Raw genomic sequence first — 23,267 nt, forward strand, 5'->3', positions numbered from 1 at the left:
CCCCCCCCCCCCGAGACCGACCTTCTTCGGCCTCGGCCCCGAGGAAGCGACGGCTGGATTCTACGTCCTCGTCGGTGCCGGGAAGCTCCGGTGACATGCTTCGTCCCAAGAAGTCGAAGAAGCATCGACACCGGTCCCCTTCCCGTGTCGGCACCGAGAGCTCTGGGTCGCCGAGGGAGTCGGCACCCAGCAGGCATCGGCACCGAGAGGACTGCTCACCCTCTGTTCAAGAGGTGTCGATGCGCTCCACTATGGACAGCCCGGAACAGCCTCCACGCCCGGAACAGACTCTGACATCGACACCTGCATCGGCTTCCATGTCTTTCTCCACAGCCGCTCTGCACGAGAGTCTCCGGGCCGTTCTCCCAGAGATCCTGGGAGAGCTGTTGCACCCTTCCCCTCCGGTACCGGGGGTGCTTGCGCCACCGGTACCGTCGAGTGAGGCGCCGGCTGGCTCTTTGCCCGGGGTGAGGTCTCCGACATCGGTGCCGCTTGCGGTACCGACTGCGGTAGCCTCCCAGGAAGGCTCCCCGACGACGTCGGCGGAGGGAGCTTCGCCGGTGCGGGCGAGGGAGTCTACCTCTCGACGCTCCTACCGTGGCCGTGGTTCCACGGAGTCGAGCCGGGCATGGCTTCAGACACAGGTTCGTGAACTTGTCTGATACCGATGGTGAGGCCTCGTGGGAGGAGGAGGAGGACATCAGATATTTCTCTGACGAGGAGTCTGATGGCCTTCCTTCTGATCCCACTCCCTCCCCTGAAAGGCAGCTTTCTCCTCCCGAGAGTCTGTCTTTCGCTTCCTTTGTCCGGGAGATGTCTACGGCCATCCCCTTCCCGGTGGTTGTGGAGGACGAGCCCAGGGCTGAAATGTTTGAGCTCCTGGACTATCCTTCTCCACCTAAGGAAGCGTCCACAGTACCCATGCATCATGTCCTGAAAAAGACATTGCTGGCGAACTGGACCAAGCCATTAAGTAATCCCCACGTTCCCAAGAAGATCGAGTCCCAGTACCGGATCCATGGGGACCCAGAGCTGATGCGCACTCGGTTGCCTCACGACTCTGGAGTTGTGGATTTGGCCCTAAAGAAGGCTAAGAGTTCTAGGGAGCATGCTTCGGCGCCCCCGGGCAAGGACTCTAGAACCTTAGACTCCTTTGGGAGGAAGGCCTACCATTCTTCTATGCTCGTGGCCAAAATCCAGTCTTACCAGCTCTACACGAGCATACACATGCGGAACAATGTGCGGCAGTTGACGGGCTTGGTGGACAAGCTCCCTCCTGAGCAAGCCAAGCCATTTCAGGAGGTGGTCAGGCAGCTGAAGGCGTGCAGAAAATTCCTGGCCAGAGGGGTGTATGACACCTTTGATGTTGTGTCCAGGGCCGCTGCTCAGGGTGTGGTGATGTGCAGACTCTCATGGCTGCGTGCCTCCGACCTGGAGAATAGGATCCAGCAGCGGATTGTGGACTCGCCTTGCCGTGCGGATAACATTTTTGGAGAGAAAGTCGAACATGTGGTAGAGCAGCTCCACCAGCGGGATACCGCTTTCGACAAGTTCTCCCGCCGGCAGCCTTCAGCTTCTACCTCTTCAGGTAGACGATTTTTGGGGGGAAGGAAGACTGTTCCCTACTGGTAAGCGTAGGTACAGTCCTCCTTCTCGACAGCCTGCGGCCCAGGCTAAGCCCCAGCGCGCTCGCTCTCGTCAGCAGCGTGTGCCTCAGCAAGGCCCCTTGGCTCCCCAGCAAAAGCAAGGGACGAGCTTTTGACTGGCTCCAGCAGAGCATAGCCGACATCCAAGTGTCAGTGCCGGGCGACCTGCCGGTCGGAGGGAGGTTGAAAGTTTTTCACCAAAGGTGGCCTCTTATAACCTCCGATCAGTGGGTTCTCCAAATAGTCCAGCAAGGATACACCCTCAATTTGGCCTCTAAACCTCCAAATTGTCCACCGGGAGCTCAGTCTTACAGTTTCCAACACAAGCAGGTACTTGCAGAGGAACTCTCCGCCCTTCTCAGCGCCAATGCGGTCGAGCCCATGCCATCCGGGCAGGAAGGGCTGGGATTCTATTCCAGGTACTTCCTTGTGGAAAAGAAAACAGGGGGGATGCGTCCCATCCTAGACCTAAGGGCCCTGAACAAATATCTGGTCAAGGAAAAGTTCAGGATGCTTTCCCTGGGCACCCTTCTTCCCATGATTCAGGAAAACGATTGGCTATGATCTCTGGACTTGAAGGACGCCTAGACTCACATCCCAATACTGCCAACTCACAGACAGTATCTGCGATTTCAGCTGGGCACACGTCACTTCCAGTACTGTGTGCAACCCTTTGGGCTCGCCTCTGCGCCCAGGGTGTTCACAAAGTGCTTGGCTGTAGTAGCAGCGGCACTTCGCAGGCTGGGGGTACACGTGTTCCCATATCTCGACGATTGGCTGGTGAAGAACATATCCGAGGCAGGAGCTCTACAGTCCATGCAGATGACTATTCGCCTCCTGGAGCTACTGGGGTTTGTGATAAATTATCCAAAGTCCCACCTTCTCCCAGTGCAGAAACTCGAATTCATAGGAGCTCTGCTGGATTCTCGGACGGCTCGTGCCTATCTCCCAGAGGCGAGAGCCAACAACTTGTTGTCCCTCGTCTCGCGGGTGCGAGCGTCCCAGCAGGTCACAGCTCGGCAGATGTTGAGATTGCTGGGCCACATGGCCTCCACAGTTCATGTGACTCCCATGGCCCGCCTTCACATGAGATCTGCTCAGTGGACCCTAGCTTCCCAATGGTTTCAGGCTGCTGGGGTCTAGAAGACGTGATCCACCTGTCCACGAGTTTTCTCAAATCCCTGTATTGGTGGACGATTTGGTCCAATTTGACTCTGGGACGTCCTTTCCAAATTCCTCAGCCGCAAAAAGTGCTGACTACGGATGCGTCCCTCCTGGGGTGGGGAGCTCATGTCGATGGGCTTCACACCCAAGGAAGCTGGTCCCTCCAGGAACGCGATCTGCAGATCAATCTCCTGGAGTTGCGAGCGGTCTGGAACGCTCTGAAGGCTTTCAGAGATCGGCTGTCCCACCAAATTATCCAAATTCAGACAGACAACCAGGTTGCCATGTATTACATCAACAAGCAGGAGGGCACCGGATCTCGCCCCCTGTGTCAGGAAGCCGTCAGCATGTGGCTCTGGGCTCGCCGTCACGGCATGGTGCTCCAAGCCACATATCTGGCAGGCGTAAACAGTCTGGCCGACAGGTTGAGCAGGATTATGCAACCTCACGAGTGGTCGCTCAATTCCAGGGTAGTGCGACAGATCTTCCAGGTGTGGGGCACCCCCTTGGTGGATCTCTTCGCATCTCGAGCCAACCACAAAGTCCCTCAGTTCTGTTCCAGGCTTCAGGCCCACGGCAGACTGGCATCGGATGCCTTCCTTCTGGACTGGGGGGAAGGTCTGCTGTATGCTTATCCTCCCATACCTCTGGTGGGGAAGACTTTGTTGAAACTCAAGCAAGACCGAGGCACCATAATTCTGATCGCTCCTTTTTGGCTGCGTCAGATCTGGTTCCCTCTTCTTCTGGAGTTATCCTCCGAAGAACCGTGGAGATTGGAGTGTTTTCCGACCCTCATCACACAGGACGAAGGGGCGCTTCTGCATCCCAACCTCCAGTCTCTGGCTCTCACGGCCTGGATGTTGAGAGCGTAGACTTTGCCTCTTTGGGTCTGTCAGAGGGTGTCTCCCGCATCTTGCTTGCTTCCAGGAAAGATTCCACTAAGAGGAGTTACTTCTTTTTATGGAGGAGGTTTGCCGTCTGGTGTGACAGCAAGGCCCTAGATCCTCGCTCTTGTCCTACACAGACCCTGCTTGAATACCTTATGCACTTGTCTGAGTCTGGTCTCAAGACCAACTCTGTAAGGGTTCACCTTAGTGCGATTAGTGCATACCATTACCGTGTGGAAGGTAAGCCGATCTCGGGACAGCCTTTAGTTGTTCGCTTCATGAGAGGTTTGGTTTTGTCAAAGCCCCCCGTGAAGCCTCCTACAGTGTCATGGGATCTCAATGTCGTTCTCACCCAGCTGATGAAACCTCCTTTAGAGCCACTGAACTCCTGCCATCTGAAGTACTTGACTTGGAAGGTCATTTTCTTGGTGGCAGTTACTTCAGCTCGTAGAGTCAGTGAGCTTCAGGCCCTTGTAGCCCAGGCCCCTTACACCAAATTTCATCATAACAGAGTAGTCCTCCGCACTCACCCTAAGTTCTTGCCAAAGGTTGTGTCGGAGTTCCATCTGAACCAGTCAATTGTCTTGCCAACATTCTTTCCCCGTCCTCATTCCTGCCCTGCTGAACGTCAGCTGCACACATTGGACTGCAAGAGAGCATTGGCCTTCTATCTGGAGCGGACACAGCCCAACAGACAGTCCGCCCAATTGTTTCTTTTGATCCCAACAGGAGGGGAGTGGCTGTGGGGAAATGCACCATATCCAATTGGCTAGCAGATTGCATTTCCTTCACTTACGCCCAGGCTGGGCTGACTCTTGAGGGTCATGTCACGGCTCATAATGTTAGAGCCATGGCAGCGTCGGTAGCCCACTTGAAGTCAGCCACTATTGAAGAGATTTGCAAAGCTGCGACGTGGTCATCTGTCCACACATTCACATCTCATTACTGCCTGCAGCAGGATACCCGATGCGACAGTCGGTTCGGGCAGTCAGTGCTTCAGAATCTGTTCGGGGTTTAGAATCCAACTCCACCCCCCTAGGCCCATGTTTATTCTGTTCCAGGCTGCACTCTCAGTTAGTTGGATAAGTTGTTAGGTCAATCTCAGTTATGTCCTCGCCGTTGCGAGGCCCAATTGACCATGTTTGTTGTATTGAGTGAGCCTGGGGGCTAGGGATACCCCATCAGTGAGAACAAGCAGCCTGCTTGTCCTCGGAGAAAGCGAATGCTACATACCTGTAGAAGGTATTCTCCGAGGACAGCAGGCTGATTGTTCTCACAAACCTGCCCGCCTCCCCTTTGGAGTTGTGTCTTCCATTGCTTTGTTTTGCTACATATGGGACTGACGAACACGAGCCGTTTCGGGCGGGAAGACGGCTGCGCATGCGCGGTGCGCATCGGCGCTCGAGGACTAGCAAAGGACTTTGCTAGAAAAGTGTTCCGATTGGAGGGGCTGCCGTGGACGTCACCCATCAGTGAGAACAATCAGCCTGCTGTCCTCGGAGAATACCTTCTACAGGTATGTAGCATTCGCTTTATTGCACGAGTCAAAGCCATTTCCAGTGACTTGACCTCTTTCCTCAGACACTCCAGCCTTACCTGCTAAGTGTCCCACAGAGGCATGGGAACCAGATGACGATCTGGCTTCTGAGCCAGATCAAGATATGCCTGCCTTAGAGGGGCCAGTTAGGGGTGGATATCCTTCCTGAAGACCCCAGTGGATTAGAACTCGGGGGAGAATCCTTGCTCCGGGGAGAGGATACTTCGGTAGTGAGAATTTTCCATAAAAAAAGATTTGCAGGAGCTCATTTCTTTGGTGGCATTTACCTTGTGTGTTGAGGAGGAACAGTCCTTGGTGGTAGAAACCTGTAAATTAGATCTCTAGTTAAGAGGATTAGAAAACCAGGGAAAACGTTCCCTGTGCATCAGGATATCCGTGATGTCAGGCTCAATGGGATACCCCATTCTCCTTTTAGGCTAGCTAGGTCTGTGGTTTGCCTTTACCCTGTTCCAGATGCTGAGAAAGCCCTTCTTAAACCCCCAGTAGTGGACGTAAAGGTTTCAGAGGTTACTAAGTGGAATGCGGTCCCGTTGGATGGTGCACTGCTCTTAAGGATGTTCAAGATAGGCAAATGGAAGCCCTTTTGAAGAGTGCCTTTGTCTCCACCTTGGCGGTTCAGGCAGCCATCTGTTGTTCCTTGGTTGCTAGAGCATGTTTCCGATTATCAGAGCATGTTTTGGATAGTGCTTCTGATGATTTGGCTTTAATAGATGTTGAAGTAGTAAAAATTGAGATGGGGTCTGCCTTTCTGGCTGACACCTTTATATATGACCTACTCAGGGCTTCGTTGAGGTCTATGGCTTTGAGTGTAGTGGCTAGACACTCGCTGTGGCTACAGAGGTGGCTTCCAAGTCTAAATTGAGCAAGTTTCCCTTTCGGGGTTCTCTTCTTTTTGGAGATGAGTTGGATAAGTTGGTTCGCAGTCTAGGAGAAACTAAGGTGCCTCAGCTTCTGCTCCTCTGGTTGTGTCAGGGTCTTTTCTATGCTGCCTGTTAGGGGGCGGGGCATGATTTTTGGCGCTATAAGCCAGGGAGTGTGTCTGGCGCAGAGATCTAGATTATTTTCAGAGAAATGAGTCCTTTTTGGGGAGCTTGGAGACGGGATGGAGACTCTGGGACTTTCTTTCAGTCCCCCTCCCATTCTTCCCAATGAAGATTTCCGGGTCCAGCCTCTAATTCCTGTGGGAGCACGGTTAACACTTTTATTTGAGGTGGGCCCAGATTACCTCAGATCAATGGATACTAGAGGCTATCAGAGATGGGTTTTCTTAGAATTCACGTGGCCTCTTCCAGATGCCTTTTTAGAATTTCCTGGTCGGTCCAGGCTTAAGGCGGATGCTGTTCAGGATACGCTAAAAAGGCTTCTCGCTTTACAGGCTGTTTGCCCTGTTCCCTCCACAGAGATCGGGCAGGGTCGTTGCTCCATTTCTTCAGTCGGTCCTAGTAGCGGTCAGGGGAATTTTTGATCGCACTGGATTTGACAGAGGCTTACCTGCATATTCCTATTTGGCCTCTTCATCAGCGTTCTCTTCGGTTTGCAGTGCTGGGCAGGCATTACCAATTTTGGGCTCTTCCTTTCAAACTCGCTACAGCTCCTCACACCTTCACAAAAATGATGGTAGTTGTGGCTGGTGCTCTTCGGAAGGAAGGTATTTTAGTGCATCCCCACCTGAATGATTGGCTAATCAGGGCGAAGTCTTATCAAGAGAGCCTTCAGGTCATGGATCAGTGGTTCAGTTTCTACAATCCCTGGGTTGGGTTGTCGACTTTCTCAAGAGCTGCTTAGTTCCATCTCAGTCCCTCGACTACCTAGGAGTTTCATTCGTCACTGCTTGGGGTTGAATGTTTCTCCAACAGAGCAGGATCCGCAAATTGCAGTCCCAGATTCAGACATTCCTTTGCAGGTCGGTTCCCTGTGCGAGGGATTATCTGCAAGTGTTGGGGCTGTATGTCAATGATAGAGGAGGTTCCGTGGGCCTGAACCCACATGATGCCTCTGTAAAAGTCTCTTCTGTCTAGATGGTCTCTGCAGAAGAATTCCCTACTAGTGAAATTACCTCTGAGAGCTTGGGAATGCAGCAGCCTACGTTGGTGGATACGGATATCCAGTCTGTCCAGGGGAATGCCTTTGGACCCGCCACAGTGGACAGTGGTCATGACGGACACCAGTCTCAAAGGTTAGGGAGCCCACTGTCGGGGTCATTATGCTCAGGGTCTGTGGTCCTGCCAGGAGGCTTCCTTCTAGATCAACCTCTTGGAAACCAGGGTGATTTATTGGAAGCTTTTCGCCTTCTCATCAGAGAGCTCTCAGTGCGCATTCTGTCAGACAATGCTACAGTGGTGGCGTATGGGAGGAACGAGGAGTTGTCTCCTGGAGCAAGAAGCAGTGCAGCTCATGAGTTGGGCGGAGAGTCATCTGGTCGCTGTTTTAGCGTACACATAGCAGGGACGGTGAATGTTCAGGCGGGCTTTCTCAGCCGTCACACTCTAGACTCGGGAGAATGGGCTCTTTTGGCAGAGGCGTTTCAAGCAATTGTGGATCATAGGGGATTTCCAGTCATGGCTGTCTTGGCCTCAAATCTAAACGCAAAGGTACCTCAATACTTTGTCGCAGGAGGGGATCCCAAGGCGAGCGGAGTAGATGCTCTTCAGTTCTGGCTGGCGGGTCTTCTGTATGCCTTTCCTCTGTGGCCTCTTCTGGGTCATCTAATTCAAAGAATCGATATACACAGAGGTCTTGTAATTTTAGTAGCTCTGGTTTGGCCTTGTAGGCCATGGTATGCCAGTCTCATGTGCCTTCTTGTTGGTCCTCCGCTTGGGCTGTCGGAGTTTTGCAGACTCTTGGTTCAGGGTCCAGTGGTTCATCCAGACCCGGCTCGATTTTTGTCTTATGACTTAGCCCTTGAGCGGGCTAGGTTGACGAAGCAAGGCTTCTCCACCAAGGTAATTGCCACGATTCTTCGCTCACGTCATTCCACTTCATTTAATTATATTAGAACTTGGAGGGTATTTGAGACGTGGTGGTCCAATCGCAGCATTTCTCCGTTTCAGGTTTCCGTGCCTGAGGTCTTGGATTTCTTGCAGCAGGGCTTTGATAAAGGCTTGGCGCTAGCTTCTCTTAATTATAGTGGCACTCTCGTGTTTTTGAGGGCGCGTTCGGGGTAAGGCTTTGTCTAGCCATCTGGATGTTTCTCTGTTCCTTCTGGGAGCGAGTCTTTGTCCTCGGGCTATCTTTCCTGTTTGGGATTTTAAGTTGGTCCTGTCAGTTCTTACTAGGGCACCCTTTGAGCCCTTGGTTTCTTGCTCTGAAGGATTTAACACTTAAAACGGTGTTTTTAGTAGCCATTGCCTCGGCTCGGAGGATGTCTGAGCTACAGGCTCTTGTAGATCTCCATTTTTGGAATTCTCTAAGGAGCGGGTTGTTTTGCGTCTGGTTCCTTCCTTTCTGCCTAAGGTCTTGTCACAGTTTCATGTCTGTTTTTTTTAGGTTCTTCCTCAGGTTCCGAGGATCAAGTCTGCTTACAGTGTTTGGATGTCAGTCGAGTTTTGAAGCACTATGTGAAGGTGACTGAGAGATTTAGGTGTATGGATAGTCTGTTGTTGCTTGGAGAGTCTCGCAAAGGTTTGGGAGCATCTAAGCCTACTATTTACAGGCAGCTTAGAGATGATTGCTTCTGCTTATCTTCTCTCCAGGAGGCCTATCCCAGAAGGTGTGAAGGCTCATTCTACCCGAGGTCAAGCTACACCATGGGTGGAGCATTTCCTGGTTCCTCCTTTGGAAATCTGTAAGGTGGCTACATGGTTCCATTTGCATTCTTTTTCAAAGCATTATCGATTGGATGTTCATTGTCCTCAGGATGCTGTTTTTGGTGCAAATGTTCTCACGGTGGGATTGCTAGAGTCCCTCCCATAAGATACTGCTTTGTTACTTCCCATCAGTTGCATTCTGGGCCAGTCCAGAGGGGACGCTAAGGAAGGAGAAATTAGATCTTACCTGCTAATTTTTCTTTCCCTTCCCTTTAGATTGTGACAGAGATGTTTTGTCTGTAGTATTTTTGTCTTTTTTTTTTTTTTGGGGGAGCTGCTTTTTGAGTTTGCTGTTTTATTTAAAAAGAAAAAAAATAATACACATAGTTGTTTCAGGTACATTATGCAAGAGACATATGTTTAATGTTAGTATGTGATGGCTGCTCAAGTTTCCCTGTGGCACAGAATAGGCTTTCTTTCTTCTGCTTTAAGATAATACTGAGTCTAGTTACAGTTAGCCAGGTCTTATTGGCTCTCTCTAGTCAGAGATTTCAGTCTTCACCTGCTGTTGCATTCTGGGCTGGTCCAGAGAGACTAAAGGAAAGCAAACTAGCAGGTAAGATCTAATTTCTGCTTAGCAAGCTGCCTTTTTAGAGGTAAACGTTTGTTTGGAGAAGATCTAGAGAAGTTGGTTAAAGACCTAGGGAACTCCAAGTTTTGGAGCTTGCTAGACTAAAGATTATTTTAAATCCTCTGTCTCGTCTTAGGTTTTGTGGCGCCAAGTTCTGTAGGACAGGCAAATCTAACTTTCAGGGTTCCCACATCAACAGGCCTTCTTTTATGCTGACAGAACTCAGCTTCAAACTCCATGTCTACCAATGCCTCCCACACCCTCCCAATGATGGGATCTCAGTTTACTCCTCAGCAGGACACCTCTCCATGTTTCATGAAGAGTGAACCAACATTGCCTCAGACCAATGTCTTGGAAATACTAAAGCAGGGTTACAAACTGGAGTTCTCTCATTCCATTGCAGATTTTTTTTTCTTGAAATCTCCATGTAAGCTCCAGCCCAAATGTCCAGTAGTTCTAAGCCACCTTGCAACACTTCTTCATTTAGGCTCAATAGAGGCTGTCCTTGGTTGTGATTGGGAAGTTATTCAATTTTCTTTGTCCCAAAGAAGGGGAATTCTTTCCTCCTGGGTTTGGACTATATAAAGAATCAACAGTTTTAAAGGTTCAGCATTTCACAATAGGAATATTACAGTCTGTAATAGCATCAGTCCAGCAGGAAGAGCTTATAACTTCCCTGAAACTCAAGAAAGTGTACTTTCATGTTCCCATTTGACCACCCCACAGAAGGTTTCTGTGATTCTCAATCATCTGAGAGCATTATCAATTTATGACCATGCTATTCAGCCTTTCCACATGAAGGACATTTTTTCAAGGTCGTGGTAGTGGCAGCCTTCCATTGCAAGGATGGATTGCAGGTTAATCCGTACTTCGACGATTAGCTGATGGAAGTGTCTTGGGGTAATATTTGACATAGGCTTAAGGAAGATGTTTCTTCCTGTTGCCCATCAGCAAAAAGATTCGCACCCCAAGTCAGGATCTACTTTCCCTTCCATGTCCTGGGATCTGGGGCACAGTGGCTTCTGTCTTGGGACATTCTTCCATGGGCTAGATTTCCCATCCAACTACTTCAGTGGTCTTTTCATCTGCTCGTTTCCACCTCCAAGCCAAAACACAGCCTCAACTGGTGTATTGAGAGCAGCCTTTCTCTGACAATTCAGAAGTGCTTTCTTTGTAGTCGGCTATTTGCAGCTCATATGCTGCTAGGGCATGCCTTAATTGGGTGCAACAGATTTTGAATTCCTTTCAGGAGTTGGTCAGCCTCTTACTGAATTGCCAGATGTGAAGATGGGGCCAGCATATTTCGCATATTTCTTGTATGACTTGATTTGGAAGTCTGCCAAGCAGCTGTCTTTGGCGGTCACAGCCTCTTTGCTGTGGTTGCGCCACGGGATGGCAGATGTAGCTTCAAACAGCAATTGGTAAAGTCCCTAAAGCTGTTTTTTAAGGACTTAGCGAAGTTGATGAAAGATCTGGGTGACTCTGCATCTTCCTGAGGACAAGTTTAAATGTCTTTTCCAAGCGGATCCGACTCACCCTTGTATTTAAAGATATCAGGTGCTATCATCTGGGTTGGCCTAGTTTTAATCGGAGATCCAGGTATCAGCCCAAGCAGGGTTTTGGAACTTCAGGTTTTGTCCTTTCGAGGTCCTCCAGATTTCTTCTGAAGGGCTGATGGTGCACATAGTTCGGTCTTTTCTTCTAAGGTAGTTTCTGTCTTTCATCTCAGTCAACCTTTGTTCCTTCCTGCTTGCTTGACGTTTGTATACTCCTGTAATGTTTGGAAGTGATACGGTCAGATCATTTATTTGTTCATCTGTCTAGTGACAGGGGCGCCATTGCTTCTCCTACTTGATGCCAGATGTGAATCCATTTTGTCTTATTGCCTGGCCTTTTGCGAGGGTGAGGATGCGCAGGAAGGAGTTCAGGGATGGAGAGTGCCACTATGCTGAAATTGCAGAGATCTACTTTGGTTTATGTGCATGTGTGGCATATCTTCGAGGACTTGTGCAAGAGCCGGCAGTTGTCTCCCTCATGCTCTTCCGTAGTAGATGTCTTGGAGTTATTGCAACATGGACTGGAAAAAAGGCTAGCCTTAATGTCTCTTAGAGTCCAGGTGGTGGCCCTAGTGTGTTTCCGAGGAAAGGTGCAGGGCAAAGCTTTGTCTTTGCACCCAGACCCCCCTCATTGTCCATTAGTCCCCATGTGGGGTTTAAATCTTGTTGCCTTTTGAACCCTTATCAAAATGTACCATTAAATATCTGACCCTGAAGACAGTCTTTCTGATGGCGAAGTCTTCGCCCTGGAGGATTTGAGTTGCAGGCCTTGTCCTGTGGAGATCCTTTCCTGATGTTTTCTAATGAAAAGGTGGTTGTCCATACAGTTTTTCTTCCAAATGTGGTTTGTGTTCCATGTCAATCAAGCTTTAGTATTGCCAGTATTGGAAGACGTCAAGGGGAGCGATGAGCAGTGGCGACAGTTCGTCCAGATGTCAGGAGATCCTTGTGGGAGTTTGTCCACAAGATGGAAGAGTTTTTTTGTTTTGTTTTTTTTTGTGGTTGGATTGTCTTTGTCTTGTTTGGGGGTGCCCAAGCATGGTGAGGCAGCCTTCAAAGTGTTGCTCACTCAGTAGATAAAAGGAGAAATTGAGTTGGACATTCTAAAAGGAAGGGCTAGTGCCTTAGGCTCTCGAGGTGCATTCAACCAGGGGTCAGGCTGCTTCTTGGGGGGAGTGCACCATGGTTCCACTGCTGGGTATCTATGATCTGTGCATTCCTTTGTATGGCATTCTCAAGTGGATATGCAGGTGTTGCAGGATGCAGATTTTGGAGCTCTCGAGGTGCATTCAACCAGGGGTCAGGCTGCTTCTTGGGGGGGAGTGTGCCATGGTTCCACTGCTGGGTATCTGTGATCTGTGCATTCCTTTGTATGGCATTATCAAGTGGATAAGCAGGTGTTGCAGGATGCAGATTTTGGAGCACATGTTCTGACAGCTGGATTTTCGAAGGCCCTCTCATGTTAGGAAGTACCAGTGCAGTGACTATCAGTCTGGACTGATCTTTAGGGGACAATAAGGAAGAAATTAGACCTTATCTTATTTGCTTTGCTTTAGTCCCTCTGGACCGGTCCAGGATCCGCCCTGCAAATGGATTTTGGTTTAAAGAACTCATTACTTGGGTACTGCAAATGCTGTTTGGTAGGAGGACATTGTTGCTTTGTTTTGGGTGTGTTGCAGTGCCAGGTTTTTTGTATGGTCTCTGTTTATATTCTAGTTTTCAAAAATAAAAAAGTCAATCCAGCTGTATATCCCATGAATAGCAAAGCACACTGCATGTGCAGACCAGTCAGCTGAGATTTGGTCGGGGACAATGCACTTGGGGGGGAGGGGGTGCATTGGGCAGGTGTGATTTATCTGTTCAGAGAAATACTGGCACTCTAGAAGTTCAGTCTCCTGCTGGTAGGTGTGTATAACTCATCTGTCCAAAGGGACTAAAGGAAAACCAAAGGAGTGGAGAAGTGGCCTAGTGGTTAGAGTAGTGGACTTTGGTCCTGGGGAACTGGATTCAATCCCACTGTAGGCACTGGCAGCTCCTTGTGACTCTGGGCAAGTCACTTAACCCTCTATTGCCCCAGGTACAAATAAGTACCTAAGCCGCATTGAGCCTGCCATAAGTGGGAAAGTGCAGGGTACAAAAAACAAAACAAAAACAAATTAGCAGGTGAGGTCTAATTTCTCATTACCTATAACGGGGGTGCTCTATAGATAACACGAGAGTGCAACCGCACTTACCTTATTCCTGCCCCACAGAAAAATATTTCTCCGAGGACAAGCAGGCTGCTTGTTTTCACGACTGGGTTGACGTCCACGGCAGCCCCCACCAACCGGAACAAAACTTCGCGGGCGGTCCCGCACGCAGGGCACGCCCACCGCGCATGCGCGGCCATCTTCCCGCCTGTGCGTGACCGTTTCCGCTCAGTTTTTTTCTATTCTGCGCTGGAGGAGAGACGTGTTACCGTCTCTCTTTGTCAGCCCCGGAAATCGGATCGCGGCCTAGCAGCGAGTTTTTTCTCTTTACGAACACGTTCGCGTATTTTTTCTTTCTTCTGTAAAAAAGAAAAAGTTGTCCCCTTGTCGTCTTTTAGCCTTGTGGCCGCGCGGTCGTTTTCTTTTTTTGGGTGTGCTTTTCACTGCCACCATCGACGATTTTGACTTCGCCGACGCGATTTTTCCGTTGATGTCCTCGAAGGTCCCGAGCGGATTCAAGAAGTGTGGTCGGTGTAGCCGGCAGATCTCGCAAACCGATACCCACGCTTGGTGCCTCCAGTGCCTTGGGCCGGAGCATAATACCAAGACGTGCACCTTGTGTCTCGGCTTGCGGAAGCGGACACAGGTGGTGAGGCAAGTTCTTCGGGACGGTCTTTTTGGAACTTGCGCTGGCCCCTCGACGTCGATGGCATCGGTGTCGACGGCCGGATCTTCGGTACCGGTACCGATGTCAGCATTATCTGTTTTTCCACAAAAATAATAATTCTGACATTCATCATATCATATGCTACACCATGACATCTCTCACATCCTATTGTTCTTTCTTTTCCATTATTCCTTTCTTACCTGCAGCATTTGCCACTTTCTTTTGCCATCATCAGGCCAGTGAAAGACCTATCATTAGACCTCTTCATCTCTACCGCCGAGCGCCGATGACGGGCACCAAAAGAGAACCAAAAAGCACCGTCATCGGTCGCCCACGGCGCACGGGACTACCAGCTCCGGCGCCTCCAGAGATGATTCGACGCCGAGGAAGCGGCAGTGCCGAGAGGAGCGTTCCCCCTTGGTTGAAGAGGTGTCGCTGAGTCAGTCCATGGGTGCTTCGGTACTGTCTCCTGGACCCGAGCAGCTTCCGGCACCGACACCCACACCGGCCCCCTCTGCCTTTCCTGACAGCGGGCCTTGACGAGTGCCTCCGAGCCATCCTTCCAGGGATTCTGGAAGGGCTGATGCGCCAGACTTTGCCGGCACCGGGGGTGCTTGCGCCCCCGGCGTCGTTAATGGAGGCGCCGGTGTGCTCAAGCCCGATGCCGAGGCCTCCGACACCGACGCCGCTTGCGGCACCGGTGTCGACCGCCACGCAGGTGGAATCCCCGTCGACGTCTATGGAGGGAGCTTCATCCCCGCTGGCGCGGGAGTCCACCGCTCGACGCCATCATCGAGGACATGGTTCCTCGCAGTCGAGACGGGCCCGGTTCAGGTCTGAGCTGCAAGAGCTCATGTCCGACACCAAGGAAGAGGCCTCGTGGGGGGAGGAGGAGATATTTCTCCTCAGAGGAGTCTGAGGGCCTTCCCTCCGACCCCACTCCTTCACCGGAGAGGAAGCTCTTGCCCCCCTGAGAGCCTCTCCTTTGCCTCTTTTGTCAGAGACATGTCTATTTGCATTCCCTTCCCCGTGGTCTCTGTGGATGAGCCGAGGGCTGAGATGCTCGAGGTCCTCGACTATCCATCACCACCTAGAGAGTCTTCCACGGTGCCGTTGCACAATGTCCTCAAAGAGACCCTGCTTTGGAACTGGCTGAAGCCCTTATCTAACCCCACTATCCCCAAGAAAGCGGAGTCCCAATACAGGATCCAATCTGACCCAGAGTTGATGCGGCCCCAATTGCCTCATGACTCGGCGGTCGTGGACTCTGCTCTCAAGAGAGCACGGAGTTCGAGGGATACGGGAGTCTCGCACTCTGGACTTGTTTGGTAGGAAGGCCTACCAATCTTCCATGCTCGTGACCTGCATCCAGTCATAACAGCTCTACACGAGCATTCACATATGGAACAATGTGAAGCTACTGGCGGACCTGGTCGATAAGCTCCCTCCGGAGCAGTCCAGGCCTTTTCAGGAGGTAGTCAGGCAGCTGAAGGCGTGCAGAAAGTTCCTGTCCAGGGGTATCTATGACACCTGTGATGTGGCATCTCGAGCTGCGGTCCAAGGTATAGTGATGCGCAGACTCTCCTGGCTGCGTGCCTCTGACCTGGACAACCGCATCCAGCAACGACTGGCGGATGTCCCTTGCCGGGGGGATAACATCTTTGGCGAGAAGGTCGAGCAGTTGGTGGACCAACTACACCAGCGGGAAACCGCTCTCGACAAGCTCTCCCACCGGGCGCCTTCAGCATCCACCTCAGCAGGTGTACGTTTTTCCCGGGTCAGGCAGGCTGCGCCCTTCGCCTACAACAAGCGTAGGTACACCCAGCCGGCCCGAAGGCCTCCTCAGGCACAGGGACAGTCCCAGCATGCTCGTTCCCGTCAACAGCGTGCGCCCAAGCAGCCCCCTGCGCCTCCACAGCAAAAGCCGGGGACGGGCTTTTGACTGGATCCATGGGAACATAGCCGCCATCAAAGTGTCCGTACTGGACGACCTGCCGGTCGGGGGGAGGTTGGAAGTTTTTCGCCAAAGGTGACCTCTGATAACCTCCGATCAGTGGGTTCTCCAGATAGTGCGGTGCGGATACACCCTGAATTTGGCCTCCATTCCACCAAATTGCTCACCGGGAGCCCAATCCTTTCAGCTCCCATCACAGGCAGGTACTTGCAGAGGAACTCTCCGCCCTTCTCAGCGCCAATGCGGTCGAGCCCGTACCACCCTGGCAGGAAGGGCAGGGATTCTATTCCAGGTACTTCCTTGTGGAAAACAAAACAGGGGGGATGCGCCCCATCCTAGACCTGAGAGGCCTGAACAAATACCTGGTCAAAGAGAAGTTCAGGATGCTTTCCTTGGGCACCCTTCTACCAATGATTCAGAAAGACGATTGGCTATGTTCCCTGGATTTAAAGGACGCTTACACTCACATCCCGATACTGCCAGCTCACAGACAGTATCTCAGATTCCTTCTGGGGGACACGGCACTTTCAGTATTGTGTGCTGCCCTTTGGGCTCGTCTCTGCCCCACGGGTGTTCACGAAGTGCCTCGTGGTGGTCGCAGCGTATCTACGCAAGCTGGGCGTGCACGTGTTCCCGTATCTCGACGATTGGCTGGTCAAGAACACCTCGGAAGCAGGGGCTCTCCGGTCCATGCAGTGCACTATTCACCTCCTGGAGCTGGTGGGGTTTGTAATAAATTACCCAAAGTCCCATCTCCAGCCAGTCCAATCTCTGGAATTCATAGGAGCTCTGCTGAATTCACAGACGGCTCAGGCCTTTCTTCCCGAAGCGAGGGCCCACAACCTCCTGTCCCTCACTTCCCAGACCAGAGCGTCCCAGCAAGTCACAGCTCGGCAGATGTTGACTCCTGGGTCATATGGCCTCCACGGTTCATGTGACTCCCATGGCTCGCCTTCACATGAGACCTGCTCAATGGACCCTAGCTTCCCAGTGGTGTCAAGCTACCGGGAATCTAGAAGATGTCATCCACCTGTTCCTCAGTTGCCGCAATTCGCTGCACTGGTGGACCATTCGGACCAATTTGACTCTGGGACGTCCATTCCAAATTCCGCAGCCCACGAAGGTGCTGACGACGGATGCATCTCGCCTGGGTGGGGAGGGCTCCACACCCAGGGGCTGTGGTCCCTCCAGGAACAAGATCTTCAGATCAACCTCCTGGAGCTCCGAGCGGTCTGGAACGCACTGAAAGCCTTCAGAGATCGGCTGTCCTGCCAAATCATCCAAATTCGGACAGACAATCAGGTTGCAATGTATTACATCAACAAGCAGGGGGGCACCGGATCTCGCCCCCTGTGTCAGGAAGCCGTCGGGATGTGGCGTTGGGCCTGCCAGTTCGGCATGCTTCTCCAAGCCACATACCTGGCAGGCGTAAACAGTCTGGCCGACAGACTGAGCAGAGTCATGCAACCGCACGAGTGGTCGCTCCATTCCAGAGTGGTACACAAGATCTTCCGAGAGTGGGGCACCCCCTCGGTGGACCTTTTCGCCTCTCAGACCAACCACAAGCTGCCTCTGTTCTGTTCCAGACTACAGGCACACGGCAGACTAGCGTCGGATGCCTTTCTCCTCCATTGGGGGACCGGCCTCCTGTATGCTTATCCTCCCGTACCTTTGGTGGGGAAGACCTTACTGAAGCTCAAGCAAGACCACGGCACCATGATTCTGATAGCGCCTTTTTGGCCCCATCAGATCTGGTTCCCTCTACTTCTGGAGTTGTCCTCAGAAGAACCGTGGAGATTGGAGTGTTTTCCGACTCTCATTTCGCAGAACGACGGAGCGCTTCTGCACCCCAACCTTCAGTCTCTGGCTCTCACGGCCTGGATGTTGAAGGCATAGACTTTGCTTCGTTGGGTCTGTCTGAGGGTGTCTCCCGTGTCTTGCTTGCCTCTAGGAAGGATTCCACTAAAAAGAGTTACTTTTTCAAGTGGAGGAGGTTTGTCGTTTGGTGTGAGAGCAAGGCCCTAGAACCTCGTTCTTGTCCTGCACAGAACCTGCTTGAATACCTTCTGCACTTATCAGAGTCTGGTCTCAAGACCAACTCAGTAAGGAATCACTTCAGTGCGATTAGTGCTTACCATCATCGTGTAGAGGGTAAAGCCATCTCTGGAGAGCCTTTAGTCGTTCGATTCATGAGAGGCTTGCTTTTGTCAAGGACCCCAGTCAAGCCTCCTGCAGTGTCATGGGATTTCAACGTCGTCCTCACCCAGCTGATGAAACCTCCTTTTGAGCCACTGAATTCATGCCATCTGAAGTACTTGACTTGGAAGGTCATTTTCTTGGTGGCAGTTACTTCAGCTCGTAGAGTCAGTGAGCTTCAAGCCCTGGTAGCTCATGCTCCTTATACCAAATTTCATCATAACAGAGTAGTCCTCCGCACTCGCCCTAAGTTCCTGCCAAAGGTGGTGTCGGAGTTCCATCTTAATCAGTCAGTCTTGCCAACATTCTTTCCCAGACTGCATACCCTCCCTGCTGAACGTCAGTTGCACACATTGGACTGCAAGCGAGCGTTGGCCTACTATCTGGAGCGGACACAGCCCCACAGACAGTCCGCCCAATTGTTTATTTCTTTCGACCCCAATAGGAAGGGGGTCACTGTCGGGAAACGCACCATCTCCAGTTGGCTAGCAGATTGCATTTCCTTCACTTACGCCCAGGCTGTGCTGACTCTTGAGGGTCATGTCACGGCTCATAGTGTTAGAGCCATGGCGGCGTCAGTGGCCCACTTGAAGTCAGCCACTATTGAAGAGATTTGCAAGGCTGCGACGTGGTCATCTGTCCACACATTCACATCACATTACTGCCTCCAGCAGGATACCCGACGCGACAGTCGGTTCGGGCAGTCAGTGCTGCAGAATCTGTTTGGTGTTTGAATCCAACGCCACCCTCCAGGACTCGATTTTGTTCTGTTCAGGCTGCACGCCTAGTTAGTTCTTCGTAGGTCAATTTCTGTTATGCCCTCGCCGTTGCGAGGTTCAATTGACCTGGGTTCTTGTTTTGAGTGAGCCTGAGAGCTAGGGATACCCCAGTCGTGAGAACAAGCAGCCTGCTTGTCCTCGGAGAAAGCAAATGATGCATACCTGTAGCAGGTGTTCTCCGAGGACAGCAGGCTGATTGTTCTCACCTACCCTCCCTCCTCCCCTTTGGAGTTGCGTTTGATCATTTTTGCTTGTCATTCAACTGAGCGGGAACGGTCACGCACGGGCGGGAAGACTGCCGCGCATGCGTGGTGGGCGTGCCCTGCGTGCGGGACCGCCCGCGAAGTTTTGTTCCGTTGGTGGGGGCTGCCGTGGACGTCAACCCAGTCGTAAGAACAATCAGCCTGCTGTCCTCGGAGAACACCTGCTACAGGTATGTATCATTCGCTATATGGTGGGGAGAAAAAGACCTCAAGCAATATTTCAATAACACACATTATCCCCAGACTGCCTTTGTTTTGTAGGCTAGTATGACAGAGTAGAAAATTAATAAGTTGTATTTTAATTCTCTTTATAATGATTTTTGAGTCGTAATGTTCTGGAGGTCCTTTTTGGATCTGCTGTGATAAATCAAGGTAATGTTTGATACAATTAAAATTATTCTTAAACTTTTATGCTTGTGCAGCCTTGCAGTGGTGTGGCTTGATTCTAAATTGGTTTTATTGACTTTATTCTTGACAGTATTTGCTTTTGAGTTTGTTTTGTTTTTTTAGAAAAGTAATTCATAATTATAAAAGTCTGAATTTTTTTAATGCTCTTGAACTGAAATTTATTTCTGTTTTAAGGCTTTCCTGAATGTGCTGGACCAGTGCCCTAAACTGGAGGTAGATATACCATTGGTGAAGTCCTACTTAGCACAGTTTGCAGCCCGTGCCATTATTGCGGAATTAGTGAGCATTTCTGAGCTGGCACAACCTCTCGAGAGCGGCACCCATTTCCCACTTTTCTTACTGTGTCTCCAGCAGTTGGCTAAACTAAAAGACCGTGAATGGTTGACAGAACTTTTTCAGCAAAGCAAAGTTAATATGCAGAAGATGCTGCCAGGTATGCTCATTGATACAGGCTTTGTTTTTTAAATAAATTTTCCTGATAAGCTAATTTTTTCTTGAGGAGAGGGATGCAGACAGTGGTGTGCTGGTAAATTTTTAACAGGCTCTCTCCCCGGTCCACCTTGGCACCCCCCCATCCACCGCTGCGCCCCCCCCCCCCCCCCCCCCCCAAATTGCAGAGCTGGCCATAGCCGGGGGGGGGAGGGGGCAATGCAATTCTCTCTCCAGGAAAAAAAATTAAATGATCCCATGTTCCAATCTAATTCATGTTTAATATGGGATATAATGCCGTAAATAAATATAAACTTTTAACGTTCAGCACCTGATTCTCAAAGTGGACATATTCCAAACACTATAATGAAAATAAAATTATTTTTTTCTACCTTTGTTGTCTGGTGACTTTGTTTCTCTGATCATGCTGGTCCAGTATCTGATTCTGCTGCTCTCTATCTGTTCCCTTGACTCCGTTTCCAGGGCTTCCTTTCCATTTATTTCTTTTCTTTCCTCCTTTCTTCTTCATTTCTGAACCTCCGCAGACTTGACTGTCCAGTGGATCTAGCTTCTTCCTATTTTCTCCATCCATGTGCAGTTTCTCTCCTCAATTCCTTTTCCCTCATCTAATCTCCTTCCTCTACCTTCCCTCCATGTCCAGCATTTCTTCTCTCTCCCTTCCCTCCCCTCCATCCATGTCCAGAATTTCTCTTGCTCTCCCCTCCATCCATGTCCTGAAACTGTCCTCTCTCCCCTGCCCCCCTCTCCCCATCCATGCCCAGTGATTCTCCTCCCTCCCCTGCCCTTCCCTCCCGCTCCCAAACATGTCCAGCGAACATGTCCTTGGCCCCCACCCTTCCCTCCCGCTCCCATCTGTCTTTTTAAATTACCTCCGTCGAAGCCCGCGCTATTTAAAGCCCTGCTGCGTGCAGGCCGTCTCTCCAGGCTTCCCCTGCTTGCTTCGGTGATGTTCGTGCCCTTAGTCCCGCCTTCGCGGAAAAAGGAAATGGCGTCAGAATGACGTCAGAAGGCGGGACTAAGGGCGCGAACGTCACCAAAGCAAGCAGGGGAATCCTGGAGAGACTGCCTGCACGCAGCAGGGCTTTAAATAGCGGTTTCCATATCATCAAGCTGATCAATCCATAGACTGGTGGGTTGTGTCCATCTACCAGCAGGTGGAGATAGAGAGCAAACTTTTGCCTCCCTATATGTGGTCATGTGCTGCCGGAAACTCCTCAGTATGTTCTCTATCTCAGCAGGTGGTGGTCACACACAGCAGCAGCTCTGGGTAGGCCTCCAAGCCTAATTTTTAGGTTTTGTTGAGTGCCTGGGGTTGAGGGCTCTTCTTGAGCAAGTGCAAACCTGGTGGCGCCAGGTCCCTCCTTTTCTCCCCCCTCCCGCTGGCTCCGTTTGAAAAAAAAAAAAAAAAAAATTTTGAACGTCCTTAAAGGCGTCTATTTCGACGTTTATTTAAACGTTTATTGCAGCTACTCACTGGGACACCAGGTCGTTACAGCTCGGAGCGGAAAGCAGGTAATTTTTACCTTTTTATAGCAGGCAGGGGGTTCCCCGATTGATCTCCACGTGGCCTATGGCGTCGGAGGGCGAGGGCGTAAAGAGTCGCTCCCCGGATCGCTTGGGCGCTTCTAGAGGGGATGCGGGGGTCTTGAAGTCTGATTCGCCCTTGTTGGGTGACAGTTTCGTGACCGATGAGTGTCCCGGTCCTTCCTCAGGTGTGGCGGTTTTTCCCGCCATAAACGCCCATCCCCCGCTGCTCGCCTCCGCCATCTTTGCCGGCCACGCGGCTCGGACGGCTTTTTCTTGGGCCGCCCTTGAGGTAGGAGACATTAATGCCATGAACGCCCTTAATTTGTGCGACGGCACAAAAGCGGCTAAAGTTAAGCGCCGTTCTTCCCGCGCGGCTCCTTTGCGGAGTGTCGCGCCAGACGCCATCTTGGATGCGCAGCATGTCTCTCCCCCGCTCTTGCGAGCGCCGGTTGAGGGTGCGTCTAGGGCTGTAGCCCAGGCTGCAGAAGTGCACAGTCTGGGGGGTTTCTCCCCCGAGTTTGTTTTGCTGCTGCATCAGGCCTTCCTTATGCACAACGCTGCCCCTGCTCCCTCGTCTGGTAAAGAGGTTGAGGCCCCCGGAGGTAAACGCCCTCGGGTTGATTCCTAGGCCTTGGAGGACTTTGTCTCCTCCGATGTAGATGAGGGCAGCGTATCTGAGTTCTCCCAACGGTCCTTTGCGGATTCCTTGGAGGAGACGGATCCCCGCTCGGATGGAGCGGATGACCCCTCTGCAGCACGGCTCTTTAGCTCAGAGGATTTGCCCAACCTGTTAGTGCAGGCCATGGGCATTTTGAAGATTTCCTCTCCGGAGGACATCTCTCCCTCAGCCCCTGTTGGCTCTGCCATTATGCTGGGGACGAAGCGCCCGCCTAGAACCTTCCACGTGCATGACGCCATGCACACCTTAATTTCGGCTCAATGGGATGTCCCGGAAGCGAGCCTTAAAGTGGCTAGGGCTATGTCCCGCCTCTATCCTTTGCCTGAAAGTGAACGGGAAGCCTATCTGTGGCCTACAGTGGATTCTTTAATCACTGCGGTGACTAAGAAAACGGCATTGCTGGTGGAAGGTGGCACGGCCCTAAAGGACGCCCAAGACAGAAGATTGGAGGCGGCCTTAAGGTCGTCCTTTGAGGCGGCTGCTTTAAGTTTGCAGGCCTCAGTTTGCGGCTCCTATGTGGCCAGGGCGTGCCTGACTATGGTGCAGCGGGCTTCCCCCTCGGATCATTCCTTGAGGGCTGATTGGCCGGCCCTGGAATCGGGCTTAGCCTATTTGGCAGACTTGCTGTATGATGTCTTGAGGGCCTCAGCTAAGGGCATGGCTCAGACAATCTCTGCGCGGCGGTGGCTTTGGCTGAAGCATTGGTCTGCTGACCACGCCTCTAAATTCCGCCTGGCTAGATTGCCTTTTAAAGGCAAGCTGCTCTTTGGGGTCGAGCTGGACAAAATCGTGACCGATCTCGGCAAGAAGTTACCAGAGGTCAGGGCTCGGGCTAGTGCTCGCCCCGGTACCTCCAGAGGACGGTTTCAGGAAGCCCGTCGGTACCGCCCGGGCAGGTCGGGCTCTTCTGCCCCCTCTTCCTTCAAGAGGAACTTCTCCCCCAAGCAGCATTCCTTTCGCAGAGACC

At 51.5% G+C, this 23,267-nt stretch overlaps 1 protein-coding gene across 1 annotated transcript in view; it reads left to right on the forward strand.

The window, feature by feature from the left end:
• Positions 1-23,267, forward strand: part of EIF4G2 (eukaryotic translation initiation factor 4 gamma 2) — a 269,422-nt gene that overhangs the window by 166,926 nt on the left and 79,229 nt on the right. The window contains exons 12-14 of the mRNA XM_030202439.1: positions 5,671-5,746; positions 7,274-7,846; positions 19,819-20,077. Of these exons, the coding sequence (XP_030058299.1) occupies positions 5,671-5,746; positions 7,274-7,846; positions 19,819-20,077 (908 nt within the window). The remainder of the gene's footprint in view (positions 1-5,670; positions 5,747-7,273; positions 7,847-19,818; positions 20,078-23,267) is intronic.

The sequence above is a fragment of the Microcaecilia unicolor genome, chromosome 4 (genome assembly GCF_901765095.1).
Source record: "Microcaecilia unicolor chromosome 4, aMicUni1.1, whole genome shotgun sequence".
NCBI classification, from domain to species: domain Eukaryota; kingdom Metazoa; phylum Chordata; class Amphibia; order Gymnophiona; family Siphonopidae; genus Microcaecilia; species Microcaecilia unicolor.